Source organism: Lynx canadensis, chromosome X (assembly GCF_007474595.2).
Source record: "Lynx canadensis isolate LIC74 chromosome X, mLynCan4.pri.v2, whole genome shotgun sequence".
Taxonomy (NCBI): Eukaryota; Metazoa; Chordata; class Mammalia; order Carnivora; family Felidae; genus Lynx; species Lynx canadensis.
The window spans coordinates 56,136,852-56,149,315 of record NC_044321.2 but is presented as its reverse complement, the minus strand read 5'-3'; the positions used below and the strand labels follow the sequence as shown (position 1 = coordinate 56,149,315).

Sequence of the window (12,464 nt, the reverse complement as noted above, 5' to 3'; positions counted from 1 at the left end):
GGTAATGAACTGAACTTCAGAGACCATAGTAGAAAGATTGGGGGAGTTGGGGAGAAATGGGAAAAGAAAAAAGAAAGGATTTATAGAGCTTTATCATGATTGGAGTGCTGGAAATGAGAGTCCGGGGTTCTTTTGGTTACTGCTAATAAACTGGGATAAAGAGCACAATAAGATTAGTCCTAGTGGATTCAAGGCAGTGTTGGCAAGGCAGTGAGTATTTATGGATAAGAAGGAGTGGGTTTCTGGGGCCAACATGACCTGTTCTGTTTTTGTCAATGAGTTATTTCTTCATTCTACCATCTTGTATTAGTTCTTTCGATAATAAAAAATGAACAAATTCAGAATTTTTTCTTGTCATTAATGGACAGGAATATAGATAACATTTTCTAAGTATCACTTTGAGATATAATTTAACATATTATATTTGTCCTATTTAGAATGGACAACAAATTGTGGCAGGAAAAGCTTTGGAATATTTAGCTCAATATTCAGAAGACCCACAACAAGTCCTTTCGGCTTTAAAGTAAGTAATTCACATCCTATAGATGTGGAAGGATTTCTTGTAAATCTTAATCTATAAGCTTTGTCAAAAAGGTGCTGATGTGATCAGGTCTACTATACCAACTGTTGTTTTAAATTTTTTTCCAAGCTTTATTGAGATATAATCAACAAATAATATTGTGTAAGTTTAAGGTGTATAACCTGATACTGCGAAGTGGTTTGCACAACAGAATTAGTAAACATATCCATTACCTCAAGAAATTAGTTTCTTTGGGTTTGGTGAGAACATTTAAGATTTCGTCTCTTCCCAACTTTCAAATATGTAATAAATACATAATACAGTCTTGTTAATAACCATAGTCACCATTATAGCCCCAGAACTTATGCATCGTATGATTTGAAGTTTGTACCCTTCCTCCACACCCACCTTCTAGCAAACATCATTCTATTCTCTTTCTATGGGTTTGGCTGTTTTTTAAAGATTCAATATGTAAGTGAGATAATACAGTATTTGTCTTTCTTTTCACTTAGCACAATGCCCTCAAACTTGATCCATGTTGTCACAAAAGGCAGGATTTCCTTTTTCTATATGGCTGAATAATATTCCTGTGTGTGTGTGTTGTATGTCTGTGTGTGTGTGTGTGTGTGTGTAAATATCACATTTTCTTTATCCATTCATCTATCAATGGACATAGGTTATTTCCATGTCTTGGCTGTTGTATATAATGCTGCAGTGTACATGAGGGTTCAGGTAGCTCTTCAAGATAGTGATTTTCTTTCCTTCAGATCTATACCCAAAAGTGGGAGTGCTGGAACATAGGGTAGTTCTGTTTTTAATTTTTGAGGACTTCCATGCTGTTTTCCAGTGGCTATACCAAGTTATATTTCCACCAACAGTGTTCATAGTTTCCCTTTTTTCCACATCCTCACCAACACTTACCTCTACTTTTTGATACTAACAGGTGTGAGGTGATATCTCAGTGTGGTCTTGTTTTGCATTTCCCTGATTATTAGTTATGTTCAGCATCTTTTCATGTATTTGTTGACCATGCATGTCTTCTTTGGAAAAATGTCTATTCTGGCATTCGGGGTCTTTTGTGGTTCCATACAAATTTTAGGATTGCTTGTTCTAGCTTCGAGAAGAATGCCGGTGCAATTTTGATTGGGATTGCATTGAATGTGTAGATAGCTTTGGGTAGTATTGAAATTTTAACAATATTTATTCTTCCAATCCATGAGCATGGAATGTTTTTCCATTTGTTTATGTCTTCTTCATTTTCCTTCATAAGCTTTCTATAGTTTTCAGTATACAGATCTTTTGCATCTTTGGTTAGGTTTCTCCCTAGGTATTTTATGCTTCTTGGTGCAATTGTGAATGGGATCATTTTCTTTTAATTGTCTTTCTGTTGCTTCATTATTGGTGTATAAGAATGCAACTGATTTCTGTACATTGGTTTTGTATCCTGAGACTTTGCTGAATTCATGTATCAGTTCTAGCAGACTTTTGGTGGAGACTATCGGGTTTTCCATGTATAAGATGTCATGTACAAAAAGTGAAAGCTTGACTTCATCTTTGCCAATTTTGATGCCTTTGATTTCCTTTTGTTGTCTGATTGCTGATGCTAGGACTTCCAACGCTATGTTAAACAACAGCGCTGAGAGTGGACATCCCTGTCGTGTTCGTGATCTCAGGGAGAAAGCTCTCAGTTTTTCCCCACTGAGGATGATGTTAGCTGTGGGCTTTTCATAAATGGCTTTTATGATGTTTAAGTATGTTCCTTCTTTCCCGACTTTCTCAAGGGTTTTTATTAAGAAAGGATGCTGAATTTTGTCAAATGCTTGTTCTGCATCGATTGACAGGATCATATGGTTCTTATCTTTTCTTTTATTAATGTGATGTATCACATTGATTGATTTGTGAATGTTGAACCAGCCCTGCATCCAGGAATGAATCCCACTTGATCATGGTGAATAATTCTTTTTATATGCTGTTGAATTCGATTTGCTAGTATCTTGTTGAGAATTTTTGCCTCCATATTCATCAGGGATATTGGCCTGTAGTTCTCTTTTTTTACTGGGTCTCTGTCTGGTTTAGGAATCAAAGTAATGATGCTCAACGTTGCTCCTCACCAGGGAAATACAAATCAAAACCACTCTCAGATACCACCTCACGCCAGTCAGAGTGGCTAAAATGAACAAATCAGGAGACTATAGATGCTGGCAAGGATGTGGAGAAATGGGAATCCTCTTGCACTGTTGGTGGGAATGCAAACTGGTACAGCCATTCTGGAAAACAGTGTGGAGATTCCTCAAAAATTAAAAATAGACCTACCCTATGACCCAGCAATAGCACTGCTAGGAATTTACCCAAGGGATACAGGAGTGCTGATGCATAGGGGCACTTGTATCCCAATGTTTATAGCAGCACTATCAACAATAGCCAAATTATGGAGAGAGCCTAAATGTCCATCAACTGATAAATGGATAAAGAAGTTGTGGTTTATATATACAATGGAATACTACTTGGCAAGGAGAAAGAATGAAATATGGCCTTTTGTAGCAACGTGGATGGAACTGGAGAGTGTTAATGCTAAGTGAAATAAGTCATACAGAGAAAGACAGATACCATATGTTTTCACTCCTTTGTGGATCCTGAGAAACTTAACAGAAGACCATGGAGGAGGGGAAGGAAAAAAAAAAAGGTTAGAGAGGGAGGGAGCCAAAACATAAGAGACTGTTAAAAACTGAGAACAAACTGAGGGTTGATGGGGAGTGGGAAGGAGGGGAGGGTGGGTGATGGGTATTGAACAGGGCACCTGTTGGGATGAGTACTGGGTGTTGTATGGAAACCAATTTGACAATAAATTTCATATTTAAAAAAAAAGAAAAGAAAAATGTCTATTCAACTCCTTTGCCCGTTTTTTAATCACACTTTTTGCTTTTTTTTCCCCTATTGAATTGTATATGTTCCTTATTTGTTTTGTATATGAACCCCTTATCAGATACATGGTTTGTAAATATTTTCTCCTGTTCCATAGATTGCCTTTTCATTTTGTTTCCTTTGCTGTGCAGAAGCTTTGTAGTTTGATGTAGTCTCAATTGTTTATTTTTGCTTTTGTTGCTTGTGCTTTGGGTGTCATATCCAAAAAATCATTGTCAAGGAGCTTTTCCCCTATGTTTTCTTTTAGGAGTTTTACTGTTTTCAGGTCTTCTGTGTTTAATCCATTTCAAGTTAATTTTGTGAGTAGTGAAAGATAGTGGTCCAATTTCATTTTTTTTGCATGTGAATATCCAGTTTTACCAGCAACATTTATTGAAAAAACTCTCTTTCCCCCACTGAATATTTTTGGCTCTCTTATTATTTCTGGGCTATCTATCTTTTGGTCTATGTTACTATTTTTTGTGCTGTTACCATGCTGTTTTGATTACTAATGTACTGTTGCTTTGTAGTATAGTTTGAAATCAGGAAGTGTGATGTCTTTAGCTTTATTCTTCTTTCTCAAGGTTGCTTTGGCTATTCAGGGTGTTTTGTGTTTCCATATGAATTTTAAGATTGTTTTTCTATTTCTGTGGGAAATGTCCTTGGAAATTTGATAGGGATGCTTAAAGTTAAAAAAAGATACCAGTTGAATTTGATTTCTCCCCTCTCTTTCTGTGAAGAAAAATGGTTTATCAAAAGGTTTATCAAAAGATAGATGTACACCTCAGATAAATATCTAAAGTCATTCAGGATAGATGGTATTTTTAAAAAGATTTTTAGGGTTTGAAACTTTATAAACTACCTTATTTTGTCAGTTCATCATGATGCTGTCATATTCCCTTGAAAGAATAGTCATCCTAGTTTACGTGGAACCCAAAGGCCAGTTCCAGGTTCCTTAAAAAAATAGTAAGATTTCTACATTGTACCTGATGTTCTAGCAGGTGATTTGGATATAAACTGGGGAACTATTTAAGAATTTGTCATAAGCATCACTTCTGTTTTAAATTATTTTCTTAAATTACTCTTCCAAAATTATAAAATTTATGTTTTCATTACAATCATTAAAACAATACAAAGATCTATAAGTAAAATAAACTTAGTCTCCTCCTTACCCTCTCTTTTCTCACTTCTGCCTCCTAGGATAATCAAGATTAATAACTTGGTAAATATTCTTTCACATGTTTTTCCTAAGCATCATTTTTTTGTATTACTTTATCATACAGGTGTTTGTTTCGTCTGGCTCTTCCAAAAGTTTCTCAGATGTCAGAATCTGAAAGCAGGTAAGTTATTTCAGTAGAAGTGGTGTATTTGCCATTAGAAAAATTGTAGTAACTTTCAGTATAAACCTTATGTTGAGAGATGTATTGTCTTGTGGGTAAGATTAATATAGGCTCTGGGGCCAGTCTTCCTGGGTTCATAGCCTATCTCTGCGACTCATTAGATGTGTAACCTGGGCTTCTGTTTCCCCATCTGTAAAATAAGAATATAATAGTATCTACTTTCTGGGGTTGCTGTTATGACTCAATGAATAAATATGTGAAAACACTTCAAAGAAGAGTGCCAAGGGGCTCCTGGGTGGCTTAGTCTGTTGAATGTCCAACTCATGATTTCAGCTCGGGTCATGATCTCACAGTCGTGAGATCAAGCCCCATGTCAGGCCCTGCACTGGGCATGGAGCCTGCTTGGGATTCTCCCTCTCCCTCTCTCCCTCCCCTTTCTCTCAAAAAAAAAAAAAAGAGTGCCAAGCACTTACTAAGCTGTCAGTAATATTAGCTATGATTTTACTATGATATTGCATCTGTTTTTTAAAAATTCACCCATTTAATTTTTTTTAAAGTTTATTTTTGAGAGAGAAAGAGAATGCGAGCAGGAGAGGGGTAGAGAGAGAGGGAGACACAGAATTTTAAGCAGGCTCCAGGCTCTGAGCTGTCAGCACAGAGCCTGATGCAGGGCTCGAACTCATGCACTGTGAGATCATGACTGGAGCCGAAGTCAGACGCTTAAGTAACTGAGCCACCCTGACACCCCAGTTTCCCCCTTTCTTAACATGAGGCATATACAGACATATCTCTTACTTTCCCACAGAAATGTATAACCTGGTTGACTTGTTGATTGTGAATCTGTATTAGCTCAGCTAAGAGTATTCAAATACATTTCTGCTCACAGCTTCTGTGGCATAAGACATCAGGAACTTAACAATTGGTGGAAGAATTGGGTCACCAATTTTTCATTCACAAAATCCACTACCTCCTAATGATTTGAAAGAAAACTCCATCAAGGTCTTGATTAGGGATAACTTTTAGAGAAGTAATTATTCATCTCTATATTCTCTGCTTAGATAAAAACTCTGTAACAGTGTATCTATACTTTGCTTTTCCTATATATATAATTTGTACTTGGGATCAATACATTTTTTCAGCTGAATTCTTTAGGAAATGTCTGACTGATATGACTGATGACATTTTTTATAATATAAATTTGGCCTCTTCTTTATAGGTTGTATGAGTACATTAAGAGGGAACCCAATTGAACTAAAAATAAAAAAAGATAGAGACAATTGGAAATTTTAATAATGACCAAATATTTTATGATATTAAGAAATTAATAATTAAACATAAGATGAAGTGTGGTTATGTCTTTTAAAGGAATTTTTATCTCTTAGAGATACATCCTAAAATATTTATTAATGAAATGATGTGATGTCTGGAATTGGCTTAAAAATAGTAGGGGAGGGAAAGGAGTGGGTGGAGGTATCATTGAAATAAGATTGATGATGAGTTTAATAATTATTGAAACTGAGTAATGGGTACATGGTAATTCTGTTACCCCTCTGTTCCACCTCTTGCACTGTTGGTGGGAATGCAATGGTGCAGCCACTCTGGAAAACAGTGTGAAGGTTCCTCAAAAAATTAAAAATAGACCTACCCTATGACCCAGCAATAGCACTGCTAGGAATTTACCCAAGGGATACAGGAGTACTGATGCATAGGGGCACTTGTACCCCAATGTTTATAGCAGCACTCTCAACAATAGCCAAATTATGGAAAGAGCCTAAATGTCCATCAACTGACGAATGGATAAAGAAATTGTGGTTTATATACACAATGGAGTACTATGTGGCAATGAGAAAGAATGAAATATGGCCCTTTGTAGCAACGTGGATGGAACTGGAATCTGTTAACATAGAAACATCGGGAATTTTCCACAGTAGAAAATTTAAAAACAAAATGGTACGATGATAGCATTGTATGGTGACTAATGGCAGCTACACTTGTAGTGAGCATTGCATGATGTATAAACTTGTCCAGTTACTGTGTTGTACACCTGAAAATAGAGTAACATTATGTGTCAATTATACTTCAATTTAAAAAAAACTTTACAAAATCATCTTAAAATTTTTTTAAATAAAAGAGGAAACTCAGAGACTAAACATAGCTAATAGATTATAACAGCTATTTGAGGGCTAGGACTATTTGTATTTATCTTTGTATCTCTGAAACCTAGGACAGTATGTGACACATAATATTCCCTCAGTTTATTGAAATGGCTGAATATCAGTTCTTCACAAGAAGATCTTTAGCACTGGTCTATATACATCCCTTTCCAGGTCCTCATTCTTATTTATACTATTTATTTGCATTAATGGACCCTAACTAGATTATTTTATATAGTGACTGAATTAAATAAGTGAAGAAGTCAACTTTAGAGCAGCTGAAATTCAAATTAATAAAATTTACTTTAAGAAGTTACTTTATAAAAACCAGACTTCTAATATTTATCCCTGAGAAAGCTGCTACTTTTATTATAATACTAGAGCTCCTCATGATGAGGCTAGTCTTATACTATGCTCTACCCTATCTCCTGTTAACTTCCTTAGTTGAGTTGGCCAGTATTTCCATATTCATTCCTTTGTTTAATAAAATGGCATGTTTTCCTCTGTTAAAATGTATATACCCCTTAAAGAAGTTTGACAAAGGGTCAAGAACCTGTGTAGTAGTCTTGAAATTGTCATTAATTGCATGACTTTGGACAAATCATCCCCCATTTCCAGATCTATTTCCTCATCTGTAAAATAAAGGATCTGGGCTGGATAAGTGGTTTTTAAAATCTATTCCTTGGGGCGCCTGGGTGGCGCAGTCGGTTAAGCGTCCAACTTCAGCCAGGTCACGATCTCGCGGTCTGTGAGTTCGAGCCCCGCGTCGGGCTCTGGGCTGATGGCTCAGAGCCTGGAGCCTGTTTCTGATTCTGTGTCTCCCTCTCTCTCTGCCCCTCCCCCGTTCATGCTCTGTCTCTCTCTGTCCCAAAAATAAAAATAAAAAAAAAATAAATAAAAAATAAAATCTATTCCTCAGAACTCTGGAAATTCTGTGGCACTGCCTCATAGACTTCCAGGAAGATGAGGCTCTAGGCCTCTACCCACCACTGGTTCAACCAGAGCAGCTAAACTTGTATCTTTTCTCATATATATATTTTCATAAAAGTTTATTTGAAATAAGGGTTCCACCTCTTGCACTGTTGGTGGGAATGCAATGGTGCAGCCACTCTGGAAAACAGTGTGAAGGTTCCTCAAAAAATTAAAAATAGACCTACCCTATGACCCAGCAATAGCACTGCTAGGAATTTACCCAAGGGATACAGGAGTACTGATGCATAGGGGCACTTGTACCCCAATGTTTATAGCAGCACTCTCAACAATAGCCAAATTATGGAAAGAGCCTAAATGTCCATCAACTGACGAATGGATAAAGAAATTGTGGTTTATATACACAATGGAGTACTATGTGGCAATGAGAAAGAATGAAATATGGCCCTTTGTAGCAACGTGGATGGAACTGGAGAGTGTGATGCTAAGTGAAATAAGCCATACAGAGAAAGACAGATACCATATGGTTTCACTCTTATGTGGATCCTGAGAAACTTAACAGGAACCCATGGGGGAGGGGAAGGAAAAAAAAAAAAAAAGAGGTTAGAGTGGGAGAGAGCCAAAGCATAAGAGACTGTTAAAAACTGAGAACAAACTGAGGGTTGATGGGGGGTGGGAGGGAGGGGTGGGTGGGTGATGGGTATTAAAGAAGGCATCTTTTGGGATGAGCACTGGGTGTTGTATGGAAACCAATTTGACAATAAATTTCATATATTTAAAAAAAAATGAAATAAGGGTTCCAATTCCCCCTCTTCAAAAAAAAAAAAAAACTTGAACATCACAAAGATCACTATCTGCTCCAAAATTCTGTGACTCTGTCATAAAACCTTACCAGCCATTGAAATGCTTTGCTGAGAGTGGGAGTAGAGGGGAAGAGAGAAAAAAACTGTGAGGGCACTGGGGAATGAGAAACAGTATCGTATAGTGAGGAAAAATGGTGTTGAAATGATAGGTTGGAGCCTTGAACAATAAACTTCACAATTTTATGTTGTCTTTGTGCAGCTCTCTTGGGGTCTCTTTTTGGTACTTTTTTTATATGTAAAGCCTTGGAACAGTCAGAAAACACTCTTTATTTTTTAGGAAGAAAGAAATGGATCGACTTTTGGCTTGCTTGAATAAAGGTAAATATCATCTTGTTTATTTTCAGTTCTTCATCTTGCCTCTGTCTTCTATTACATTCTCCAAGTACATGGAGCACACGGACTCAGACTTCATGTTTGAGTTAAACTTCATGCTTTTATTAATGTTTGCCACAGCAGTCTATTTTGGTTTCTTTATTCACAAGCAGAGAAGAGTTTGTCATCACTAACATTCATCTCCAAATGTGATTTCAGCTCTCTTTTTATTCCAACTTGTTTTAAAGACCTTTATGTCCTTCCTTCTTCCCTCTCTCCCTTCCTTGCTTCCTTCTTTCCATCCTTCCTTCCGCTTAATTTTCACGCCCTCTGAATCAAAACTTGATTATTTACTCTGTTATTTTGAAACTTGTTTAACTACCCGAGTCCATGTCATCTCCCTTATCTATTAATAATTCTTCCCTCTGCACTTCAAGCTAACGTCCTAGCCACCACAGCAAATTCTTTTTTCCAACTCTATGCTTTCTTACCCACTGTCTCTTTTGCCTAACCGGTCTTCCTATTTCCACTACTCATGTACCGATTTCCTTTTGTCCAAACACATCCCCAAGTCCCTATCTTAGAAACTCTATTCCATTTATTGCAGCTGTTCAATTTTATAACTCAAATATCTGTCAACAAGGTGTCAAATGTAGCAAAGTGGTTTAAAAGCTTTTAAACTTTGCTTGTTGGTATTCTTTTCTATCAGAAGGGGGTGTGGGTATGTAATGAATGCCTTCTGATGATGACAGCATGATTTGGTTCTTTACCATGCTTGCTCTGGGAGCTCAGTAAGTATTAATGCCAACCTATTGATACTCTTCCAGTTCTCTATCTCCATTTCAGTCTTTTTAATGATTGTTCCTACTCTTGGTTTCTTTACATGTAAATACTATCTTTCTGCCTCAGGTGTTGAGTGATTACTCTAATTAAAATTTTAAACCTCTCCAAGGATGTGTTTGTTCCTGAAAATTTGAGTTAACGGCTTCTCAGAGCTTTGGTAATGCTGTCATTTTAATTACTTTTGGTATGGGCTTGTACACACACAGACCAAAAGAACGTTCTACTTTCAAATTCATGTTTGAATTTTTAAGGCAGTATTAACAATTTTGCTAAAGATTAAAGTAAAAGACTTCAAATATAAAATCTTTCTGTTCAATGCAGCAGTCCTGAAAATTGCTCATTCTTTTCATGACAAGAACTCGACTGAAGACTCAACGGTTAATGAAGCTCAGTGGTTTCGAAAAATAGGTAAAAGGAAATTCCGTGGCTATGTATAGAATCAGAAATATATGGATTCAAATTCTGGCTCTTTTATTTGTAGCTATGGGTACAAGGATAACTTAATCTCAATTTCATTATTTATAAAAGGGGAACAATTAAACATACTTTATAGGGCTACTAAGGATTTTAAGTAAAACTGTGTATGTACCTGGACATAGTAGGTACTTAATAAATGTTAGTTTTCTTTTTCTCTAGAAATGGGTCTAAGAATAAAATGATGAATTATAACTGCAAGTTCCCAAGAGTGTGCTCCTAAATTTGGTCTAGAATGCCTAACTTATCTGTAAGTTTGATTTATCAGAATAAACTACATTCAGAGCGCCTGGCTGGCTCAGTCAGTACACCATACGACTCTTGATCTCAAGGTCATGAATTCCAGCCATATGTTGGGCATAGAGATTACTTAAAATAAATAAATAAGTAATAAACTACATGCAACAAAATGGATGAATCTCACAAACTAATGTTGAACAGAAGTCAGACATGGATTCTATTTATATGTAGCAAAAAAAGCAGGCAAAACTAATTGATGATATTAGAGCTCAAGATGGTGGTTACCCTTAAAAGGGGTTGGACTTGAAAAAGGGTAATTGGGTTGCTTCTGAGTTTTTGCTAATAATCAAGATCTGTCTTGATCTGGATTGGTTACGTGGATATATTCACTTTGAAAATTAATCAAGATGTCCAATTATATGTTGTGTAATTTACTTTTTGTAGGTTTAATTTCAGTAAAACCATTTTAAAAATTGTGGAGGCAATTCCTTCTCAGCCTTTTGGCTAAAATCAAGTACAGAAATTGTGGAGGCGGTAACTACAGTGATAAGTAATCAAGAGCAATTAACCAGCAATGTCACAAAGTAGACTCATTCTACATGAATCTTTTTCTACTTTACAGGGTTTACTGGGACTCTAATCTAGGAGAAAATGGAATAAACACATTGGTCTGGCTTCTAAAAAACCTATGGAAATAATGGAAAATAACAGATATTTAAACTACATAAAGGATCGATGACTTTGATCTTTTGGACGTTTGAAAAGTTATTTTCCAATACTTCTTTTACTGAATTTTCATTTTCATTTTCCAATGTGAAGATTATACTAAATGTTGCCTAATGGGGTCTTCCAGTGCTCTATGAAAGATATGAATCTTTCCAGCAATTTTCTTCATCCTTTGATTCTAGTGTATTGTGTTCTTTGCTGAATTTTTTTTCTTTTCAAGTTTTTAAATTCCAGTAGTTAATATATAGTATAATATTAGTTTCAGTTGTAGAATTTAGTGATTCATTACTTACATACAACACCCAGTGCTCATCACAAGTGCTCTCCATAATACCCATCACCTATTTAACTCATCCCCCACCCACCTCCCTCCGATAACCCTGAGTTTGTTCTCTATAGTTAAGAATCTGTTTCATGGTTTGCCTCTCTTTTTTATTTCCCTCTATTCAGTATTTTGTATCCTTTGGGTAAATACCTGCTAGTGCAATTGCTGGATTGTAGCGTAGCTCTATATTTAACTTTTTGAGGAACCTCCATACTTTTTTCCAGAGTGGCTGCACCAGTTTGCATTCCGACCAGCAGTGTAAGAAAGTTCCCCCTTCTCCACATCCTTGCCAATATCTGTTTTCCTGTGTTGTTAATTTTAGGCAATCTGACTGCTGTGAGGTGGTATCTCACTGTACTTTTGATTTGTATTTCCCTGATGATGAGTGATGTTGAGCATCTTTTCATTTGTCTGTTGGCCATCTGGATGTCTTCTTTGGAAAAATGTCTATTCATGTCTTCTGCCCATTTTTTAATTGGGTTATTTGTTTTTGGTGTGTTAAATTGTATAAGTTGTTTATATATTTTGGATACTAACCTTTTATCAGATGTGTCATTTGCAAATACCTTTTCTCATTTCATAGGTTGCCTTTTAGTTTTGTTGATTGTTTTCTTTGCTGTGCAGAAGCCTTTTATTTTGATGTAGTCCTCATAGTTTCTTTTGCTTTTTGGTTCCCTGGCATCCAGAGAGATATCTAGAAAGAAGTTGCTTATGGCCATTGTCAAAGTGATTACTGCCTGTGTTCTCTAGGATTTTGATGGTTTCCTGTCTCACAATTAGGTCTTGCATCCACTTTTTATTTACATGGTGGTGAATTTATTTTCATGATGGTGTAAG

General features: G+C 36.2%; 1 protein-coding gene across 1 annotated transcript in view; it reads left to right on the top strand.

Annotated features, from left to right (window-relative positions):
- The window catches only part of TEX11 (testis expressed 11), a 230,554-nt gene that overhangs the window by 142,664 nt on the left and 75,426 nt on the right, over positions 1–12,464 (top strand). The window contains exons 18-21 of the mRNA XM_030304808.1: positions 438–523; positions 4,705–4,761; positions 8,985–9,025; positions 10,184–10,270. Of these exons, the coding sequence (XP_030160668.1) occupies positions 438–523; positions 4,705–4,761; positions 8,985–9,025; positions 10,184–10,270 (271 nt within the window). The remainder of the gene's footprint in view (positions 1–437; positions 524–4,704; positions 4,762–8,984; positions 9,026–10,183; positions 10,271–12,464) is intronic.